The sequence below is a fragment of the Rhinoderma darwinii genome, chromosome 5 (assembly GCF_050947455.1).
Source record: "Rhinoderma darwinii isolate aRhiDar2 chromosome 5, aRhiDar2.hap1, whole genome shotgun sequence".
Taxonomy (NCBI): Eukaryota; Metazoa; Chordata; class Amphibia; order Anura; family Rhinodermatidae; genus Rhinoderma; species Rhinoderma darwinii.
Window position 1 is genome coordinate 82,409,714 of NC_134691.1, and position 19,496 is coordinate 82,429,209.

Genomic DNA, 19,496 nt, shown 5'->3' on the forward strand with positions numbered 1-19,496 from the left:
CTTACCTCTCTCTCTCTTGGGCCTATGCCTACCAAAATGCACTAAGGATAAGTAGAAACCAGCTTCACTCTATACTATCTAAACTTATTGTGTTGTGACCTTTAAGCAAACTATAATATTAGTCAATGGGGACCTGAGTAAGCTCATGAATTATTACTGCATTAATTAAAGAAACAAGTATGCATTGCACATTTCACCCATTTCAAAAAGTTAGTGCCGTCTTAAATCTAATAACTGGTTGCAACACTTTTTAGTAACAGTATATGCAATTTTGTAATCTGCTATCATCCCTAAAATCCCTGTTTTCTTTTTAGAACTGCCTTAAAGGGATTTGCTAAGGACAATTTCTTTTATTTGAGGGATGTTAAGATTTTTTTCACTTCTGGAACCCACTGAGATCAGCTGTAAACTGTTAGGGAACCCGGAAGCACGTGATGCATGTGTTGCAGCGCCACCACAGGTTAAATAAAGGGTTACATACTTCCCATTGAAGTCAATGGGTTGTCTGTGCAATGCATGGACGTGCTAGGTCCCCCAGAGAGAGAGATGATCTTTGTAGCTGATCTGAACAAGGGACCCCCTTCTATTAACTCAGATTTTCCTAAGGGCACATACAGATGTGGTAGAATTGCAGCGGATTTGCAGTGCAGATTCCGCATCGCAAATTAACAGCAATGTACAGTACACGTAAAAGGGGTTTTCAAAATCATATCCACATGTAATTTACCGCAGAGAAATATGGACATGCTTTAGATTTTCAAATCCGCAGCATGCTCTGCTTTTTTGTAGAAAAGCCGCGTCAGACTTTGTTGGGTTGTTGTGCATGATCTACTCATTTCAGGTCCTGCCAGAAAGTCACTGTGAATTTTAGACAGGACTTTAACTACTGCAGCTTAATTTTCTTGCCTTGTGAATTCCTTGATCAGTTGTTGCTGTTTCTTTAGGATAAGGCCAAACATAGCAGAGTTTCTCCGACGTAGATTTTGCATCCACATGTATTGTTCTGTTAATCGTGACATCTGACTGTACATTTACAGTACTTTTTTGGGCCTACTATTTGTGAGAAGATTTACTACTATTTCGAGTCCTCTGTTTGAAGACCCAGCTTCTTAGAATTTCCCTAGTAACCCCTTTCCAGACTGTTTAGTTGTTCCGTTCTTAATATAACAGAATGTTCTTGTCGTAACTTAAATATTTCACGCTGACTGTAAAAAAGACTTATGCCACACTTAACAATAGTGGTGTGCTGATCGCTAGAATAAAAGGGCCCACATCAATGTCCACATTCCATTTAATGGAAAAGCCCTTTAAAGAGATTCATTGTGGGTTCCATCATTCTAGAAATCAATGGAGGTTCCAACTAATAGACACTTATCCATTAGATTTTATAACATCTCAATTGCATGTGAAAATGTGTAAAGGTGAGCCTTCACTTTAACATAACTATTTTCTTTTTATTTATCTGTCAGAAACATATTTTCTACTATTGCATTCTATGTGCAGTGATCTGATATATGGAATTGTGTTAGAATACTAGATTTTAATTAGTTGTCTGCAATCCAAATACAGTGACATTTTTTCATGGACGACCCTCCCTGCAGTATATTCTGTACATTTGCACTAATTTTCACTGCAATTATAACATTCTTCCCGTGCTACTATAGTAAATAACGTATGCCTCTGCCATATGTCATGCAGGAATGCTAACTCAGTAAAGGACAAAAGCTTGTGCTTATGATTAAACATAGGCAAGAAAAAATATGACTGCAAGAACCTGAGAAAGTAATTGAAAGACTGCAGGATACAAAGTAACAAGATTTGAGGACCTTACAGCTAAGAACAAAATGCATATGCTAGAGCAAACATATGTCTCCCCCAACAATGCCATGTTAGGCGTGTATGTACAAATATTTCAGTGCCAACCAACACTCAGAGCTATGTAAATGTAAGAATAAGTTAAGTCTTGCATATGTCTTGAGGCAATGCTCTGTCCTCAGATAAAACTCTCAGAATATTGAATGTACGAAATGTTGCATTGTACTGTTTTCTTTAGTTCACAGTTCAGAAGAGACAAGATTTTCGCAGTTGGCAGGATTTTATTCTAGAATTACTTTAGTAATGATCGCCAGTTAGATTTTTCTATATGTACTGCAAATGTTCAACGCACGTAAGGGAATCATCCCACTACAACGTGTAGTATTTTCATTATGGAGTAAAAGGTATTTCTGAGTAGAAGATAGGCAGACACTCGGCATGGCAGACACTAAACGTGATGACACTTGGTGTGATGACACTTGGCACAGATGACACTTGGCAGAGATGTCAAACTCGACACAACAACGCTCAGTAGTGGTGTGCCCGCTGGCCCTTTAAGAGGTCACCATGGCGCGTGTGCACCCTATGGGAGCGAGCAGCGGGCAGGAGCAGTACATGCCGGCATCCCCGGAGAGGAGTTAAAAGATGCTGGCGGCTGCTATGGGAAGCCGGATATCGGCGATCGGCAGCCACCAGCGTTACACTAGATTAGAGTGTTTGTACAGTTTGGACAACCCATTGTCCTATACCCTAATAGGGAAGTCTGAATTAATAGATGGGGGTCCTCTGTTCAGATTCCTCATATCTTGGCCAAAGTGGAGAGTGGTTATAAAGAGCATCTCCCTCTCTGCAGACACTGTCATGTCCTGCATTACACAGACAACCCATTGATATGAATAGGCACAGTGTAATGCTTATTTTCCACTGTGGTGTCACTGCAGAAGTATTATACACTTGTGGTTTTCCCACAGATTACAGCTGATCTCTTGGGTCCCAGCAGGGAAACACTTTGTGATCAGCTTATTGTCAAGGGTCCCTTCTAACAAGTAGGGATTGTTCAATGCAGAGAACCCCTTTAAGTTTCTTTCACTTAATGTTTTCAAAATAATGAATTACAACTGTCACGTAGGGTTTGTGGACCCACTGGGCCGTACCGCCTTGACGGTATGGCAGCTGGCCAACAGGGCGCTGGCTAGAGTCTATAGTTCATATAGGGTACCTATGGCAGCTTGGACAGTAGCAAGGCAGGCTTGGCAGGAACTAGGCAGCAGGTAGACATCAGGCGTGGAGAAGCAGGACAGGCATGGTATACAGCACAGCACGGCTACAGCTCAGCACGGCATTAGGGATACAGGTTACAGGATACAGGAACAGGGAACACTGGGAGCAGGAAACACTAGGGGACCATTTTCAATACAAACATGGAATACGACAACAACACTCAGGCGTGGGAGGATGTGGCTGGGACCTTATCATAGCCCAGGGTGCTCTGGGAGCAATTAGCTCAATCTCCAACATGTGTGCGCTCTGGATTCTTAAGTCTGGACTGAGCTTGTGAGCGCACCCTGGTGGTCACTGTGGAGCAGGATGGCCGTATGTGCAAACATCTCTGGAGAGAAGGGCGTCGACTGGATGAAAGGAGTTTGTGGCCAGCAACCACGGACGTTACAGTATCCCCCCTCCTCTTGGTACCAGAATCGAGAGAGAAACCTCTTAATGAGGGTAGGCAGGACCTCTCTTCTGGACCAAACCCCTCCAATCCACCAAATAAAAAGTCTTTCCTCTCACTCTCTTGGTGTCCAAGATCTCCTTAATCTCGAAGGTGTCTGAAGGGCCGCTGGAGGCAACCGCAGGGCTTGGAGTCTTGGTAAAGCGGTTCAGAACCACTGGTTTCAGGAGAGAAACATGTAAGGAGTTCAGGATCTTGAGGGTAGGAGGCAACTGAAGCTTTTAGGCGACAGGGTTGATCTGCTGCAGGATCTCGAAGGGACCCAGGAACCCGGGGAGCAAATTTGTACGACGGCACCCTCAGTCGAATATTCCTGGAGGACAGCCAGACCTTCGTGCTAGGAAGAAACTGAGGAGATTCTCTTCTCCTTGTGTCCACCCTCCGCTTCATACGGTTGACGGCCAGCAGGATGGAGGATCGAGTCTGATTACAGATCTGCAGAAAGTCCCCAAAAGCCGTGTCAGCAGCTGGCACCTCGGACGTAACAGGGATCGGGAGAGGAATTCATGGGTGCTGGCCATGGACAATAAGGAACGGTGTCTTCTGTGTGGATTTGCTGGTATGATTGTTGTAAGAGAACTCAGCCCACGGAAGCAACTGCACCCAGTCATCATGGGGATGAAGTGGCGTAAGTAGTTCTCCAAGATTTGATTGATCCTCTCGATCTGACCATTGGACTGAGGATGGTAGGCCGAGGAAAAGTCCAACTTTATACCTAGGAGTCTGCAGAGGGCTCTCCAGAACTTCGAGGTGAACTGAACCCCTCCCCCCCCCCCCCGATCAGACATAATATGCTGCGGCAAGCCATGCAGGCAGAAGATGTGTTGGATGAACAGCTTGGCCAGCAGAGGAGCAGAAGGAAGACCAGTCAGAGGAACGAAGTGGGCCATCTTTGAAAATCGATCCACCACCACCCAGACAGTACTGCATCCGGCAGAGAGAGGCAGGTCCATAATAAAGTCCATAGCTATATGCTGCCAGGGGGTATTGGGCACAGGCAATGACTGGAGCAGACCAGCAGGTCTGGAGGGAGAGACCTTGTTGGCTGCACATACTGAACAGGAAGAAACAAAGTCCATAATGTCCTTGGGCAGCGTGGGCCACCAGAAATGACGAGCAATCAGGTCCCGAGTCTTATGGGTCCCCACGTGACCTGCCAGTCTAGAGGAGTGTCCCCAGCGGAGGAATCATCCCTGGAGGAATGTCCCCAACTTGCAGGGGGTTGACAGAGACAATGCAAGATGGATCAATGATGTTTTGTGGAATCTCCATGGTGTCTTCTGTCTTGAAAGACCTGGACAAGGCATCGGCCCTCACATTCTTGTCGGCCGGGCGATAATGGAGCTCAAACTGGAACCTAGTAAAGAACAGTGACCACCTGGCCTGACGAGGTTTCAGCCGTTGGGCCGTCTGAAGATAGGTTAGGTTTCTATGGTCTGTAAAAATCAGGATGGGATGAGCTGCGCCCTCTAGTAGATGTCTCCACTCCTCCAGAGCCAATTTGATGGCCAGTAACTCCCGATCCCCAATCGAGTAGTTGCATTGTGAGGAAGAGAAGAGCTTAGAAAAATATCCACATACCATTGACTTGCGCTTGGAGCCTCTATGGAACAAGAGTGTGCCAGCACCGACAGAGGATGCGTCCACCTCCAATGAGAACTGTAGAGAGACATCTGGATGATGGATGATAGAGGCTGACGTGAAGGCACTCTTCAGGCTGTTGAATGCGGACTCTACCTCAGGAGTCCAGACCTTGGCGTTCATGCCCTTCTTAGTGAGGTTAGAGATAGGAGAAGATAGTGAGGAGAAGTTTGGAATAAACTGTCTGTAAAAATTGTCGAATCCCAGAAAGCGCTGTATGGCCCTCAAGCCTTGAGAGCGCAGCCATTCCAGGATGGACTTTACCTTTTCAGGATCCATCTCGAGACCTTGATTCGAAACGATATATAGCCCAGGAAGGGTAGAGTATCTTTTTCAAACACGCACTTTTCCAACTTAGCGTACAGACGATTCTCCCTTAACCGCAGCAAAACTTGACGGACATGTCTCTGATGCGTCATAGGATCTGTCGAAAAAATCAAGATATCATTGTAAAGGGAAGTGTTTTTTATGTCAGATATTAGTTAGGTGTGTATCTCTGCCGTCTGGGGGGAGGGGGAGAAGACATTAGACACATCCAATGCATTCACACAAGCTGCCCCCCCCCCCCACACCAGGTAATGAGACATCCTGGGGGTGGAAGCCATAAGCAGTGAACAAATCCAGGAAGCAGGAAGTTCATACTGCTTGCCCTCTCCCACCCTTCGCCAGGTAATGAGCACATTATCTCCCCCCCACACAACCCTAGTGACTCTGAATATAAAGGAAGTAGCAATGGTGGGAAACACAAGCAAGTGAAAACCACCATCATACCAGCCCTTTTACAATCATCAAGGTAGACTACTACACAAACATAGAGGAGGTCACAGAAAATGTCATTAACAAACTCTTGGAAGACCGCGGGAGCATTACACAGCTCGAAGGGCATTACTAGATATTCATAGTGTCCATCACAGGTGTTAAATGCAGTTTTCCATTCATCACCCTGGCGAATCTGGATTAGGTTGTAAGCCCCAAGCAGGTCTAGTTTGGAAAAAATCTTGGCACCACGTATACGATCAAACAGTTCTGAGATCAGTGGCAACGGATATTTATTTTTAACCCGTGATCTGGTTGAGATCTCAGCAGTCAATACAAGGATGAAGAGAACCATCCTTCTTTTTGACGAAGAAGAACCAGGCTCCTGCTGGGGAGGAAGACTTCCGTATGAAGCCCCTCTCCAAGTTCTCTTTCACATGGGCGGACATGGACAGAGTCACTAGCAAGGAGAGAGGATATACCCTACCACGGGGAAGGGATGCACCAGGAATCAGCTCGATAGGACAGTCATACGCATGAAGACGTCCGAAAATGCAGCATAATGACCCGGCAATCCTGCCAATGACCGAGGCAGCGAAGGCTGAGCCAAACGAATCTGCACAGGCATCGGCTTTGACACTCAGGGCCCCACTGGAGAACCTCACCAGAATTCTAGTCCAGGACTGGGGCATGTAGTCGGAGCCAAGGCAGGCCCAGCAGCACGGGGTTAACAGCTTTGGATAGGACATAGAACGACAGGAGTTCGGAGTGAAGAGCTCCCACTTGGAGCATCAGCGGCTTGGTCACAGCTATAACTGGGTCTGGCAGAAGTAGTCCATTCACTGATGCAACCGTCAATGACCTCTCCAGGAGGGTGGTGGGTAATTGAAGAAGATCCACCAGGTCTCTACGGATGAAATTAGCAGCGGATCCAGAGTCCAGATACGCAGAGACCTGATGCGTTCTCTCGCCGGACACTATAGTCACTGGTATGGACAATTTAGACAGAAGTCCAGAAGTTGTCTCTCCTAGCAACCCTAGGCTTTGGGATTTTTGAGGACACAGACTCACAAGATGGCCTCCGAGGCCGCAATATAGAGAGTCCCGAAGTGCATCTGCGTTGTCTCTCCTGGGTGGATAGCTTACACTGGTCCAACATCACAGACTCCTTAGGAGGATCGACATCTGAGGACAGCAGGGGTTGCTGCAAAGTAGGGACCAGACTAGGAAGTGGCAAAGAAAAACGCAGGTCAACACTGCCAGGAGGTGTAGTCTGAGGATGAACACTGCCAGGAAGTGCAGTAGGAAGAACGGCAGCTCGTGCCTCCTGCTGACATGCGAGAATGTTCAAGGCCTGGAGGAGTTGGTCCTGACGAGACCAGAGGTCTAGCATATCCGCCCGCATCTCTTGTGACGTCGTCATGGTCTGGGATCGACCAGCGGGGTCCATAGCCTGAGCGTACTGTCATGTAGGGTTTGTGGACCCACTAGACCGTACCGCCTTGGCAGCTGGCCAACAGGGCGCAGGCCAGAGTCTATAGTTCATATAGGGTACCTGTGGCAGCTTGGACAGTAGCAAGGCAGGCTTGGCAGGAACTAGGCAGCAGGCAGACGTCAGGCGTGGAGAAGCAGGACAGGCGTGGTATACAGCACGGCTACAGCTCAGCATGGCACTAGGTATACAGGTTACAGGATACAGGAACAGGGAACACTGGGAGCAGGCAACACTAGGGGACCATTTGCAATTCAAACTTGGAATACAACAACAACACTCAGGCGTGGGAGGATGGGGCTGGGACCTTCTCATAGCCCAGGGTGCTCTAGGAGCAATTAGCTCAATCTCCAACATGTTTGCACTCTGGATTCTTAAGTCTGGACTGTGCTTGTGAGCGCACCCTGGTGGTCACTGTGGAGCAGGATGGCCGTATGTGCAAACATCTCTGGAGAGAAAGGCGTCGACTTGATGGAAGAAGTTTGTGGTCAGCGACCACGGACGTTACAACAACGTTATCAAGATACAAAACAAACTTTTTTTTCTGGGATGCTCTTCAGCTGTTTGGGAGAGTGGAAGTTCAAAAGACAGTGTGGCTGGTATGTTAATGAGCATATGTTAACTATGCCCTTCTATCAACCTCTCAACTCAGTAATCATTGTCAAGAGGACTCATCTATAAGGGAAGCTGTCATTCACTCCCCTACTGAGTCTCTCACCGTCCCTTTTAAACTTCTGACAGGAGACGTGGCTGTTCTCGTAACTGGGCCTACACTATAAGACTAACCGAAGCCATGTAAATAGTATACTGGACATATAGACTAGCCAAACACTGTCCAGTTATGAATAGGCTTCTGAGAGCCTAAGAGCCCAAAGAACGTGGACAATTGGTGGCTGTGATGGAATGCAATAATAGTAATTATAATCTATTTTTGTACACGTTTTAACATTTACACCGTAAGAATATATAATGAATAGTTATTCAACTTTTCTAATATACTTAATTTACCAAGAACTGTAGCAGATTATCAGCATAAGCAGTGTCTTTCAGCCTCTATGCAAACAATTCCTTCATTTATTGACAGCAAATAGCGGTCTTGAAATGGTGAGTCACTAAAGCACATACATCAGTAAGTTCCAGAGCTCTTATTATACAGTGATTGCCCATTATTTACATACAACCAGAGACCCCCTTTAAATTTGATCCCCCCCCTAATTTCCTCACTAGTTATATATCAATAATATAGCAATTTCTTGTTTATTTTGAGGCAGCTAATTCCAACAAGGTCACATATCAGTGTGAGGTAACACAGTTTGCTCTTCCTTTTCCATTTATACTTGAACAACTTCAAAAAGTTTGCAATCCTTTGGAAAGAAGAAATACATATACGGGCAGAAGTAATGATGGTGTAGTACAAAAGTGCTCTGTAGAATGATAGATACACATGTTTATATTTAGACTTATTCTTTATTATAACATCTGCAAACTATTACAGAACTTTTGGCATTATTCTGGCATAATATTGTTTTCAGAATAACATATTCATTATTACACATAGTACAAAACTACTCGCACTAGTCTTATATTACCACAGACAAAAAGTAAACAAAAAGACACATATGTTACCATGAATGATACCCGGTGACTGCATAATACATTTTTCTTCAGGCATAATATACTCAATGGAAATACTTTTTTTGTACTTGAAAATAGACTCACTATTTCCATATAAATAAGTTGTTTTAATATAATTGCTCTCAAATTGCTATCACATGTAAAATATATCTCTGGGAAAGCTTAACTTATTTTAATGCAGATGTTGCTTTACATGTAATGGTTAAAGCTTAAAAAAAAAAAAAAACTTTAGACTACAATTTTAATTTTACCAAATAGTAATACATTGGAATTATTCATCGCCTCATTTTTACTAGTGTTTTATAATTTCGTTTTTAGTATATTTCCTTAATGTAATATAGTAATACAGCAACATTATATACAGAAAAGTTCAAAATGGAAGTAAGTCTGGTATTTAGGTCATTTTAGGTATTTAATAATTTATATTTAACGGCTCTTTAAATAATTTAGCTTCCGCTAAATAATCTGGGTATTTCTTCAACTCGACACCTTGTATATTATTAGATTTCATACTGCAGTGCACACATGTGCTTTCAGAGTCATAGAATAAAGCCATTTAACTTGGATATTCTATGACGTGTCGTTTATTATTCCTTCTGAAATACTTCATTACACTATATAACAGAACATGTTGTTGTATTTTGTAATGTTTTTCTTATTTCAAATAAAAACTTATTGAATCTCGTAGCCACAGAAGTCTGGTTTCACATAACTGTAATATGCCGTCATTTTAGCTTCAGCATTAAGGCCGCAACACATGAATTCCCTCATAGTACCCTATGTTTATCTATAGCATTCTATGGAGAACCCTATGGTGATCTAAGTTCTGTTCAGTAGAACCATGTGGGGTCCAGGTGTGGCCCTAATATAAACTCTAAAATGTGACTGGATTTGGCTGTTTGAAACTGTCCCAAAGCTCATTGTCAATGTAGCCTCTTAAAGGGTTATTCCCAGCATAGAAAGTGATGGCATATCGCTAACTCAGCGCTGCGACTCCTTCATTCTCAGGATCAGTATGGGTCCCAAAGGTCAAATCCCAGAGATCAGAAAATTATGGGATATCCTAGCGATATGCCATCAGTTTTGGTGATGGGAATAACCTTTTAAGGGTTCATATACATACTAAGCTTTTAAATGCCATTTCACTTATGACTACCACGTCTAGCGGTAAACTTTGTATATAAATTATCCAAAGAAGTCAGATTGAAATTGATATCTATTACTTCCATCGTAATCTCAAAGGTGATCTTTTTTTTTTTAGTAACCAGCACAGTAATGGAAAGGCCTCATGCACATGACTGTAGTTTTCATCCATAATTACGGATCAGTAATTACGGATGAAATTGCGGACCCATTCATTTCCATGGGCTATGGACACCTGTCCGTATTTTTATGGATGGGTGTCCACTCTGTATAAATGATCCATAAAATATAAAACATGTCCTATTCTTGTCCATAATTACGGCACGGACTCCCTATAGAAGTCTATGGGCGCTTCCGTAATTACAGACGGCTACGGATGTGTAGCCGTCCGTAACTACGGAAGCGCTGCTATGCGACCCCAGGGGATTACCCAAGATTGCTCTCTGGGTTTTTTTGCAGATCCGATGAACTACGGATGCACTACGGACCGTATTTGCGGGCAGCGTGCTGTATATGCTGTAGATGAGTTGTGGATGACTATAAATAACTACGGATCTGTATTTGCAGACAGTAAAAATCATTACGCTCGTGTGCATGAGGCCTTAGCATTCCAATATCAGAATGTGAATTTATAAAAAAAACTTTTATTTAATTTTTTTTTAATAAGGAGTAGGGATACATAAAAAGTAGATATATCCCAAATAAGTGCAAACTGGCCAAAACATAAGAATGTGATCAGTGTTTTAAACAAATTGTGGGCATCTGAGGGAAGAATCACAACAGGATATACAGCTATATACTCATCAAACATTTTGTGGCCAACAATATTTCCCCATTTAGACTTGTCCACTAGCATTTATGATCCAGTTATGGGGATTACCCATAACATTTATGGAGATTACCCATGTTACATTTATAACAACACTGCTTTCTGTCCTTCAGCCAGTGTTTTGTCCTTGGTAACACAATGGGGTCATATATTGTTACCTGCATTATAGATATGAGGTTTGGAATCTGGAGGGTTGCCATGAGAAGTGCCTCCAACTTTGTATGTGCTCGTCCACCCCCATTGTCCTTGATTCACAGCTTTCTCATTCGGTTTACCTTTGTATAGGTGAAGATCAGACAGATCTATTGAGGTTAATCAGCAACTAAACTCATTTGTTGGCAGTGCATGCTGCCATATTTGCAGGTTTATTTGTCATATGTCCTGATATCATCCCATGTTTGCCACAAAATGACTCACATTGTCAACAATAATGACAGCCGGCAGCTTCTATTGAGTAAGGTGAACAATTGTCTTCAAGCCTGGACTAAAATGTCTATATGTGAGGCTAAAAAGTCAGGATTATTTTATCTCGATACATTATTAATCTATTTGAAGGCACTATAAGTAGTTATTTTGAGTTGGACGGCAAATATTAAATATTTATAATGTTTACAGTCCAGTTATGAAGCAATTCTATCATAACAAAATAGAACAGAATGACATAAATTATGACCCAGGCAATATCATAAATAATGCCAGGTAAATACATCTGAAGTGACTGTGCTGGGCTATATAGCAATTTATCTTTCATAAATATATTGCATATCCATCATAGTGAAGCATACTGAATATATATACATCAATCCTAATAGCATATATAAGAAGTATTGAGACAGGAATCTGCATTAGAGACACAACTTAAATATAAAACAACATTAGAAAGGTTTATCCTCTTGTTTTAGTTGATCTTTAAATAGTGCTATAATAACATCCCCCAAAATTAATTTTGTATGCATCTGAATAGAGCATTGAAAAATAAATCCAATGATACCTATATTCTCGACATCGCTTATTCCTGGCCTAAATTCCAACCCGTGATCCAGCTGTACCAATATGTGTGATATCTTCTCCTGCTCTTTCTTCAAATTTACTTCCTGGTTGTGACATGTACTAAGGGAACTGTGCCCAATGCAATGCCCTTCATTCCCATGCTGCCAGGTGTGTCTCCACATGAACGCGCGCGGCAGCTCAACCAATCAGAGAACAGAAGATGAGTCTCCTGTCTTTCTTAAAGATTTTACCATAATAATTATTTATCACCTAACTCTGTATTCGGCAGTCCTATAAAAATGAAGAGAGTGGTGGCCGTGCATGTGCAGTACCGCTCCATTGTTATGGGGCTCACAGGAACGGTAAGGTAAGCCCACTCTTGTGATCACTGGGGTCCCAGCGGTTGGACCCCCACCAATCAGATATTTATCACCTATCCTGTGGATAGGTGGTAAATATTGATTATGGTAAAACCTCTTTAATCTCCAATAGTCCACTAACGTTATTAAACCACTATTTTTGGGGATTATATTAGAAATATTTTAGGTGGCACAAAACCAAATTGGAAGTTATGGGCATGTAAGATAAGGACACATTTCTCCACAGGTACACTGCACATAATAAGAGCACAGGCTCACCTGCCGTTAAGGATATTTTTAACAACCAACATCTTTAATATTAGCCATTGTTAGAGATATCCAATATCCTAGTTTTGGCTTATGTAAGGCAAATCACATCAATTCAGGTCACCTAGTTGTTTTCAATAGGCTGTTATTCTTCCTGGAAATGTGTGGATATATTGAAAAATGGGTGTTACCATTCCCATTGTCAATGGGGTGTGTACCTATACACTATCCAATCAGTGCTGACAGTGTAGGGACACATTCTTTTGACAAGGAAAATTGATTCCCAGTTGTCAATTTATTATTTATTTACACTTCCAGGTAGAATTACAGAGGAATGGCACAACACACAGCTCCAGAATTGTTATTTCATAATGAATACAAGTATTAAAACAGACATGTCAGAAGAGCTATTGCAAACATTAGCATTAGCAGCAACACAGGTTTACATTATATACAACAAGCGGAATAGAATGGGTTGTGATCTTCTAAAATAAATGTTCGGAAGCAATTGTGATTTTATATAGTGTCATATAAATAAATATACATGGGCGTAATCATAGTAGCTACTCTAGGGCCCGAAGGCTGGGGGCCTGACTCAAGTGCAAACAGTTGGTTTCTTTTTTTTAAGGTGTAGCTATCTAGGACTTTTATAGGGGTTCTCTTATCTGCTATAGATTTGCTATATGATATGTCGGTATGCTGCTGTTTGCATAACTCAAGTCCAGTTTTCTGTCTACAAACTCATCCTCGACTTTGCTATGGGCCCTCTGGATTACATCCCTGATATATACAATCGTTTTTTCTCTGGTTCTTTTTGTACCAATAATCTTTGGTAAAAGATACATTTTTTAATTTGATTACAGATCAATAGTGCTGAGAAACGGCCAGCCCCAGACGTGGGAAAGAAGCCAAAAACACCAAAAAAGAAGAAAAAGAAGGACCCAAATGAGCCCCAGAAGCCAGTGTCTGCCTATGCACTCTTCTTTCGGGACACACAAGCAGCCATCAAGGGCCAAAATCCCAATGCTACCTTTGGAGAAGTATCCAAAATAGTAGCCTCAATGTGGGATGGACTTGGAGAGGAGCAGAAACAGGTAACTATTTTGTAAAATACATTTCAACCAGTGAAAGAAAATTTGACGTTTTAATGTCTAAAAGGAGATTTAAAATGTATAGTCACTCTTATATTCAGTTTTAGAAAATTAGAGTTTTCTTCCATCACAGTTATAAGAGCTATTGTATTTTTAGCCTCCTAGAATTTCAGTTCTTTGAAAAGCTTTTGTGCTCCATCAGTTGCCATCTCGTAATTCTTTCTATTATAAAGATGAATTGAAATGCTCAACATCCAAAAATATGCTACTCATAATCCTCCTTACCACTCTGTTTGTAAGAGTCCACATACTGTGTGAGAGACTGTATTCCCACAGAGCATGGGCACATAGACAACCTCCGAAATATCCTGCAGCCACATGTCCAACGTCCTTTCTGTGCTTAAAAAAGAAATGCCTGTTGTGTTATAAGGAATTACAGTTACATCAATAGGCCATGTAAGGCTGTTATTAAGATTACTTTAAAAGACTCATTCAGTTACTGCATCTCACAGAGTCATCATTAGAAAGATTCCACGTATTCTGCACATTTACTTGCTTTATAGGAAATCAAAGAAACTGCTGTAAGTGATAAACTAGTGATACCAAATGTAATGTCTCGCACTTTGGAGAATCAAAGCCCAAAAAAAATCTTTCTTTTTAAATACTAATGGGCCTTAGTACCTTAATAGGTACATCAAATAGCAGTGCACATTTTTTACTTTCCAGGTTTGAATTACGATATAATTATTTAAACTAATAATAATAGTATTTTAACTAGAAGACACAACACACTGATACGTTCATAGCAGCGTAAGTCTTAGGCTTCGTTCACATCTGCGTCATGGTTCCATTCATGGGTTCCATCAGACCTTTCCGTCAAGGGAACCCATGAATGAAAACCAAACAGAAACCATTAGCAACAGAAGCATTACCATTGAAATCAATGGTAATGCAAATCGAAAGCTATGTTTTCCGTTTGGTTTCCGTTCATGGGTTCCCGTGACGGAAAGGTGTGACGGAACCCATGAATGGAACCCTGACGCAGATGTGAATGAATCCTTACCAATTGAGATTAGGAACTTTAGACAGATCAGGAAGAAAGTCAATCTAAACACAAAAAAACTATAGTCAGTTCAAGCTAACTTAATCCAACCATACATAACATTAGTTATACTCCCTAGAGTAGGTTTAAATTAAACTCAAATTGTACCTATTTTGTATGTTTTAATTAATAACTCTGCGGAATAATTTTACAGTAAATGAACGTTTGAGCCCCATATTTTTATAGATCCACACAGCTAAAGAGTTGAATGATAAAATTCTCTCTGCCTGGAGTTGCCACTAGGGGGAGCTTACTGACGCTTTATTATTGAGTTTATGGGAGCTATATAAGTTAGTATTCAGTAACCTCCTTGCAGGCAGACATAATTTTACCATGTAGCTCTATGGCTAAACAGGGGAGATGGGGCTTAACCTCTTCCCGCTCCTTGACGTACTATTACGTCATGGCAGCTGTATCGTTCGCGCTCCATGACGTAATAGTACGTCACGGGAGTAACGGCCGTTTCGGCCGTCCTCCTGACACACACAGGAGCTGTGACGCTGCTGTCTTGTTCAGCAGCTGTCACAGCTCCTACAGCGGGGACCGATCGCTGTGTCCCCGCTGATTAACCCCTTAAAAGCCGCGTTCTATAGAGATCGCGGCTTTTTAGGGGTTAAGCTGCCATCGCCGGCCTGCTACGCGATAGCGGCCGGCGATGGTGACTATGGCAACCGGACACCAAACAATGGCGTCCGGCTATGCCATAGACGGAAGCCTAGTGGGTCCTGACAACGTCAGGACCCACTAGGCTTGCTGTCAATGAGTAGCTGACAGTTCTAATACACTGCACTACGCATGTAGTGCAGTGTATTAGAATAGCGATCAGAGCCCCCTGCCCTCATGTCCCCTAGTGGGACAAAGTAATAAAGTTAAAAAAAAGTTACAAAAAGATGTGTAAAAATAAGAAAATAAAAGATTTAAAAGTAATAAAAGTAAAAATCCCCCTTTTTCCCTTATCAGTCCTTTATTATTAATAAAAATATATAAACAAACAAATAAACTATACATAATTGGTATCGCCGCGTCCGTAACGGCCTGAACTACAAAATTATTTCATTATTTATCCCGCACGATGAACGCCGTAAAATAAAATAATAATAAACCGTACCACAATCACAATTCTTTGGTCACTTCACCTCCCAAAAAATGGAATAAAAAGAGATCAAAAAGTCGCATGCACCGAAAAATGGTACTGATTGAAACTACAGTTCGTTACGCAAAAAATAAGTCCTCGCACGGCTTTATTGATTGAAAAATAAAAACGTTATGGCTCTTAGAATAAGGTAACACAAAAAGTGAATGGTTGTTTACAAAACGTATTTTATTGTGCAAACGCCATAAGACATAAAAAAAAACTATAAAAATATGGTATCGCCGTAATCGTATCGCCCCGCAGAATAAAGTGAATATTTTATTTATAGCGCACGGTGAACGCTGTAAAAAAAAAAGAATAAGAAAACAATAGTAGAATTGCTGTTTTTTAGTCACCACGCCACCTAAAAATAGAATAAAAACTGATCAAAAAGCCGCATGCACCCCAAGAAAACTACAATGGATTCCTCAAGGGGTCTAGTTTCCAAATTGGGGTCACTTTTGGGGGGTTCCCAATGTTTTGGCACCACAAGACCTCTTCAAACCGGACATGGTGCCTAATAAAAAAGAGGCCTCAAAATCCACTAGGTGCGACTTTGCTTCGGAGGCCGGTGCTTCAGTCCATTACCGCCCGAGGGCCACATGTGGGATATTTCTCAAAACTGCAGAATCTGGGCAATACGTATTAATTTGCGTTTCACTGATAAATGCTTTTGTGTTATAAAAAAAATGGTATAAAGAGGATTTTCTGACAAAAAAAATAAAATGTAAATTTCACCTCTACTTTGCTCTAAATTTCTGTGAAACACCTAAAGGGTTCATAAACTTTCTAAATGCTGTTGCGAATACTTTGAGGGGTCTAGTTTCTAAAATGGGGTATTTCATAGGGGTTTCTAATATATGGGCCCCTCAAAGCAACTTCAGAACTGAACTGGAACCTAAAAAAATAAATAAATGAGGCAATACTTCGCTTCTTACATTATACTGATAATGAGCCGTGCCCACCCCGAGATGACCCCAGTTTTGACCGTTTGTATAAACGGAGACCCCTATTAGACCGTTCCAGTGCCCGGTTTTCCCCAGCATACACCCCGAGAAGTGTATTTCTATTGATGAGTCCCTGGTACATTTTAAAGGGAGGGTTCAATTCCGCGAGTACCTGCCGGGTAAGAGGGCAAGGTATGGCGTGAAGATGTATAAGCTGCGAGAGTGCATCAGGGTATACCTACAGGTTTAGGATATATGAAGGAAAGGCCACCCCCAAACCAGACTGCATCCTGGACTACAATAGGTACATGGGAGGGGTGGACTTGTAAGATCAAGCCCTGAAGCCCTACAGCGCTATGCGGTGTGGTATAAGAAGCTGGCCGTGCACATCATACAGATGGCTTTGTACAATGCGTACGTGCTACGTCGATGTGCAGGCCAGACGGGAACTTTCCTGGAATTTCAAGAGGTGATTATCAAGAACCTAATCTTTAGGGACCAAGAAAGGGGGGCACCCAGTACTTCTGGAAGCGGGGCCACACGCATTGTACCAGGGCGGCAACACTTTCCAGGGGAAGTTCCCCAAACTGGCAAGAAGGGAAAAAGTCAAAAGAGGTGCAAAGTCTGCTATAAGAGGGTGATAAGGGATGACACAATATATCAATGTGACACGTGTCCCGAATAACCAGAGCTCTGTATGAAAGAGTGTTTTAAAATTTATCATACATCCCTTGGTTTATAATTTACCCCAATTTTACTTACCCTGATGCCCTCCGCACAGCTTATCCCCCCTCGTCTTTCCCCTCTGAGCCCTGCTGTGTGCCCAGGCAGCTGATAACAGCCACGTGTAGGGTATTGCCATACCCGGGAGAACCCACATTACAGTTTATGGGGTGTAGGTCTCCTGTCAAAATGCTCACTACACCTCTAGATGAATGCCTTAAGGGTGTAGTATTTAAAACGGGGTCACTTCTTGCGGGTTTCAACTGTACTGGTACCTCAGGTGCTTCTGCATACATGACTTTGCACTAGAAAATCCCCAGTAGGCCAAATGGTGGTCCTTTCCTTCTGAGCCCTCCCATGGGCCCAAATGGCAGTTTATCACAACAAATGGGGTATTGCGGCCCTCAGAACAAATTGCGCAACAGAATGGGGTATTTTGTTTCTTGTGAAAATAAGAAATTTTCAGCCAAAACTACATATTATTTGGAAAAAATAATTTTGTTTTCATTCCCAGCCCAATTCAAATTAGTTCTGTGAAAAAACTATGGGGTCAAAATAGTCACAACACCCATAAATGAATTCCTTGAGGGGTGTAGTTTCCAAAATGGGGTCATTTGTGATTGGTTTCTATTGCTTTGATAGCTCTGGGGCTCTGCAAATGCGACATGGCACCCGAAAACCAATCCAGCAAAATCTGGACTCCAAAGAACACACAGCGCTCCTTTCCTTCTGAGCCCTCCCATGGGCCCAAACGGCAGTTTATCACCACAAATGGGGTATTGCCGCACTCAGGACAAATTGGGCAACAAAATGGAGTATTTTATTTCTTGTGAAAATAAGAATTTTTGAGCTAAAATTACATATTATTGGAAAAAATATATTTTTCTTTAATTCCCAGCCCAATTCAAATAAGTTCTGTGAAGAAACTATGGGGTCTAAATGGTCACATTACCCATAAATGAATTCCTTGAGGGGTGTAGTTTCCAAAATGGGGTCACTTCTGGTGGGTTTCCATTGCTTTGATACCTCTGGGGCTCTGAAAATGCGACATGGCAGCCGAAAACCAATCCAGCAAAATCTGGACTCCAAAGAACACACAGCGCTCCTTCCCTTCTGAGGCCTCCCATGGGCCCAAACGGCAGTTTATTGCCACAAATGGGGTATTGCTGCACTCAGGAGAAATTGGGCAACAAAATTGAGCATTTTGTTCCCTGTGAAAATATGAAATTTTGATAAAAAATTACATCTTATTGGAAAAAAATTTTTTTATGTCACAGCCCAATTGAAATAGGTGCTGTGAAAAAACTGTGTACTCAAAATGCTAACAACCATAAATGAATTCCTTGAGGGGTGTAGTTTCCAAAATGGGGTCACTTTTGGTGGGTTTCCATTGCTTTGATACCCCTGATTCTCTGCAAATGCGACATGGCACCCGAAAACCAATCCAGCAAAATCTGGACTCCAACAAACATATAGCGCTCCTTTCCTTCTGAGCCCTCCCATGGGCCCAAACGGCAGTTTATCACCACAAATGGGGTATTGCCACACTAAGGACAAATTGGGCAACCAAATGGGGTATTTTGTTCCCTGTGAAAATAAGAAATTTTGATCACAAATGACATTTTATTGGAAAAAATGACATTTTTTTCATTTCACAGCCCAATTCAAATACGTGCTGTGAAAAAACTGTGCGGTCAAAATGGTAACAACAACCATAAATGAATTCCTTGAGGGGTGTAGTTTCCAAAATGGGGTCACTATTGGGGGATTCCTACTGTTTTGGCACCTCAACACCTCTTCAAACCTGGCATGCTGCCTAAAATATATTCTAATAAAAAAGAGGAC

At 42.2% G+C, this 19,496-nt stretch overlaps 1 protein-coding gene across 2 annotated transcripts in view; it reads left to right on the forward strand.

Annotated features, from left to right (window-relative positions):
• Window positions 1-19,496, forward strand: part of TOX (thymocyte selection associated high mobility group box) — a 253,276-nt gene that overhangs the window by 191,859 nt on the left and 41,921 nt on the right. For both annotated transcript variants that reach the window (XM_075828315.1, XM_075828316.1), the window contains one exon: window positions 13,520-13,750. In XM_075828315.1, coding sequence (XP_075684430.1) covers window positions 13,520-13,750 — 231 coding nt within the window. The remainder of the gene's footprint in view (window positions 1-13,519; window positions 13,751-19,496) is intronic.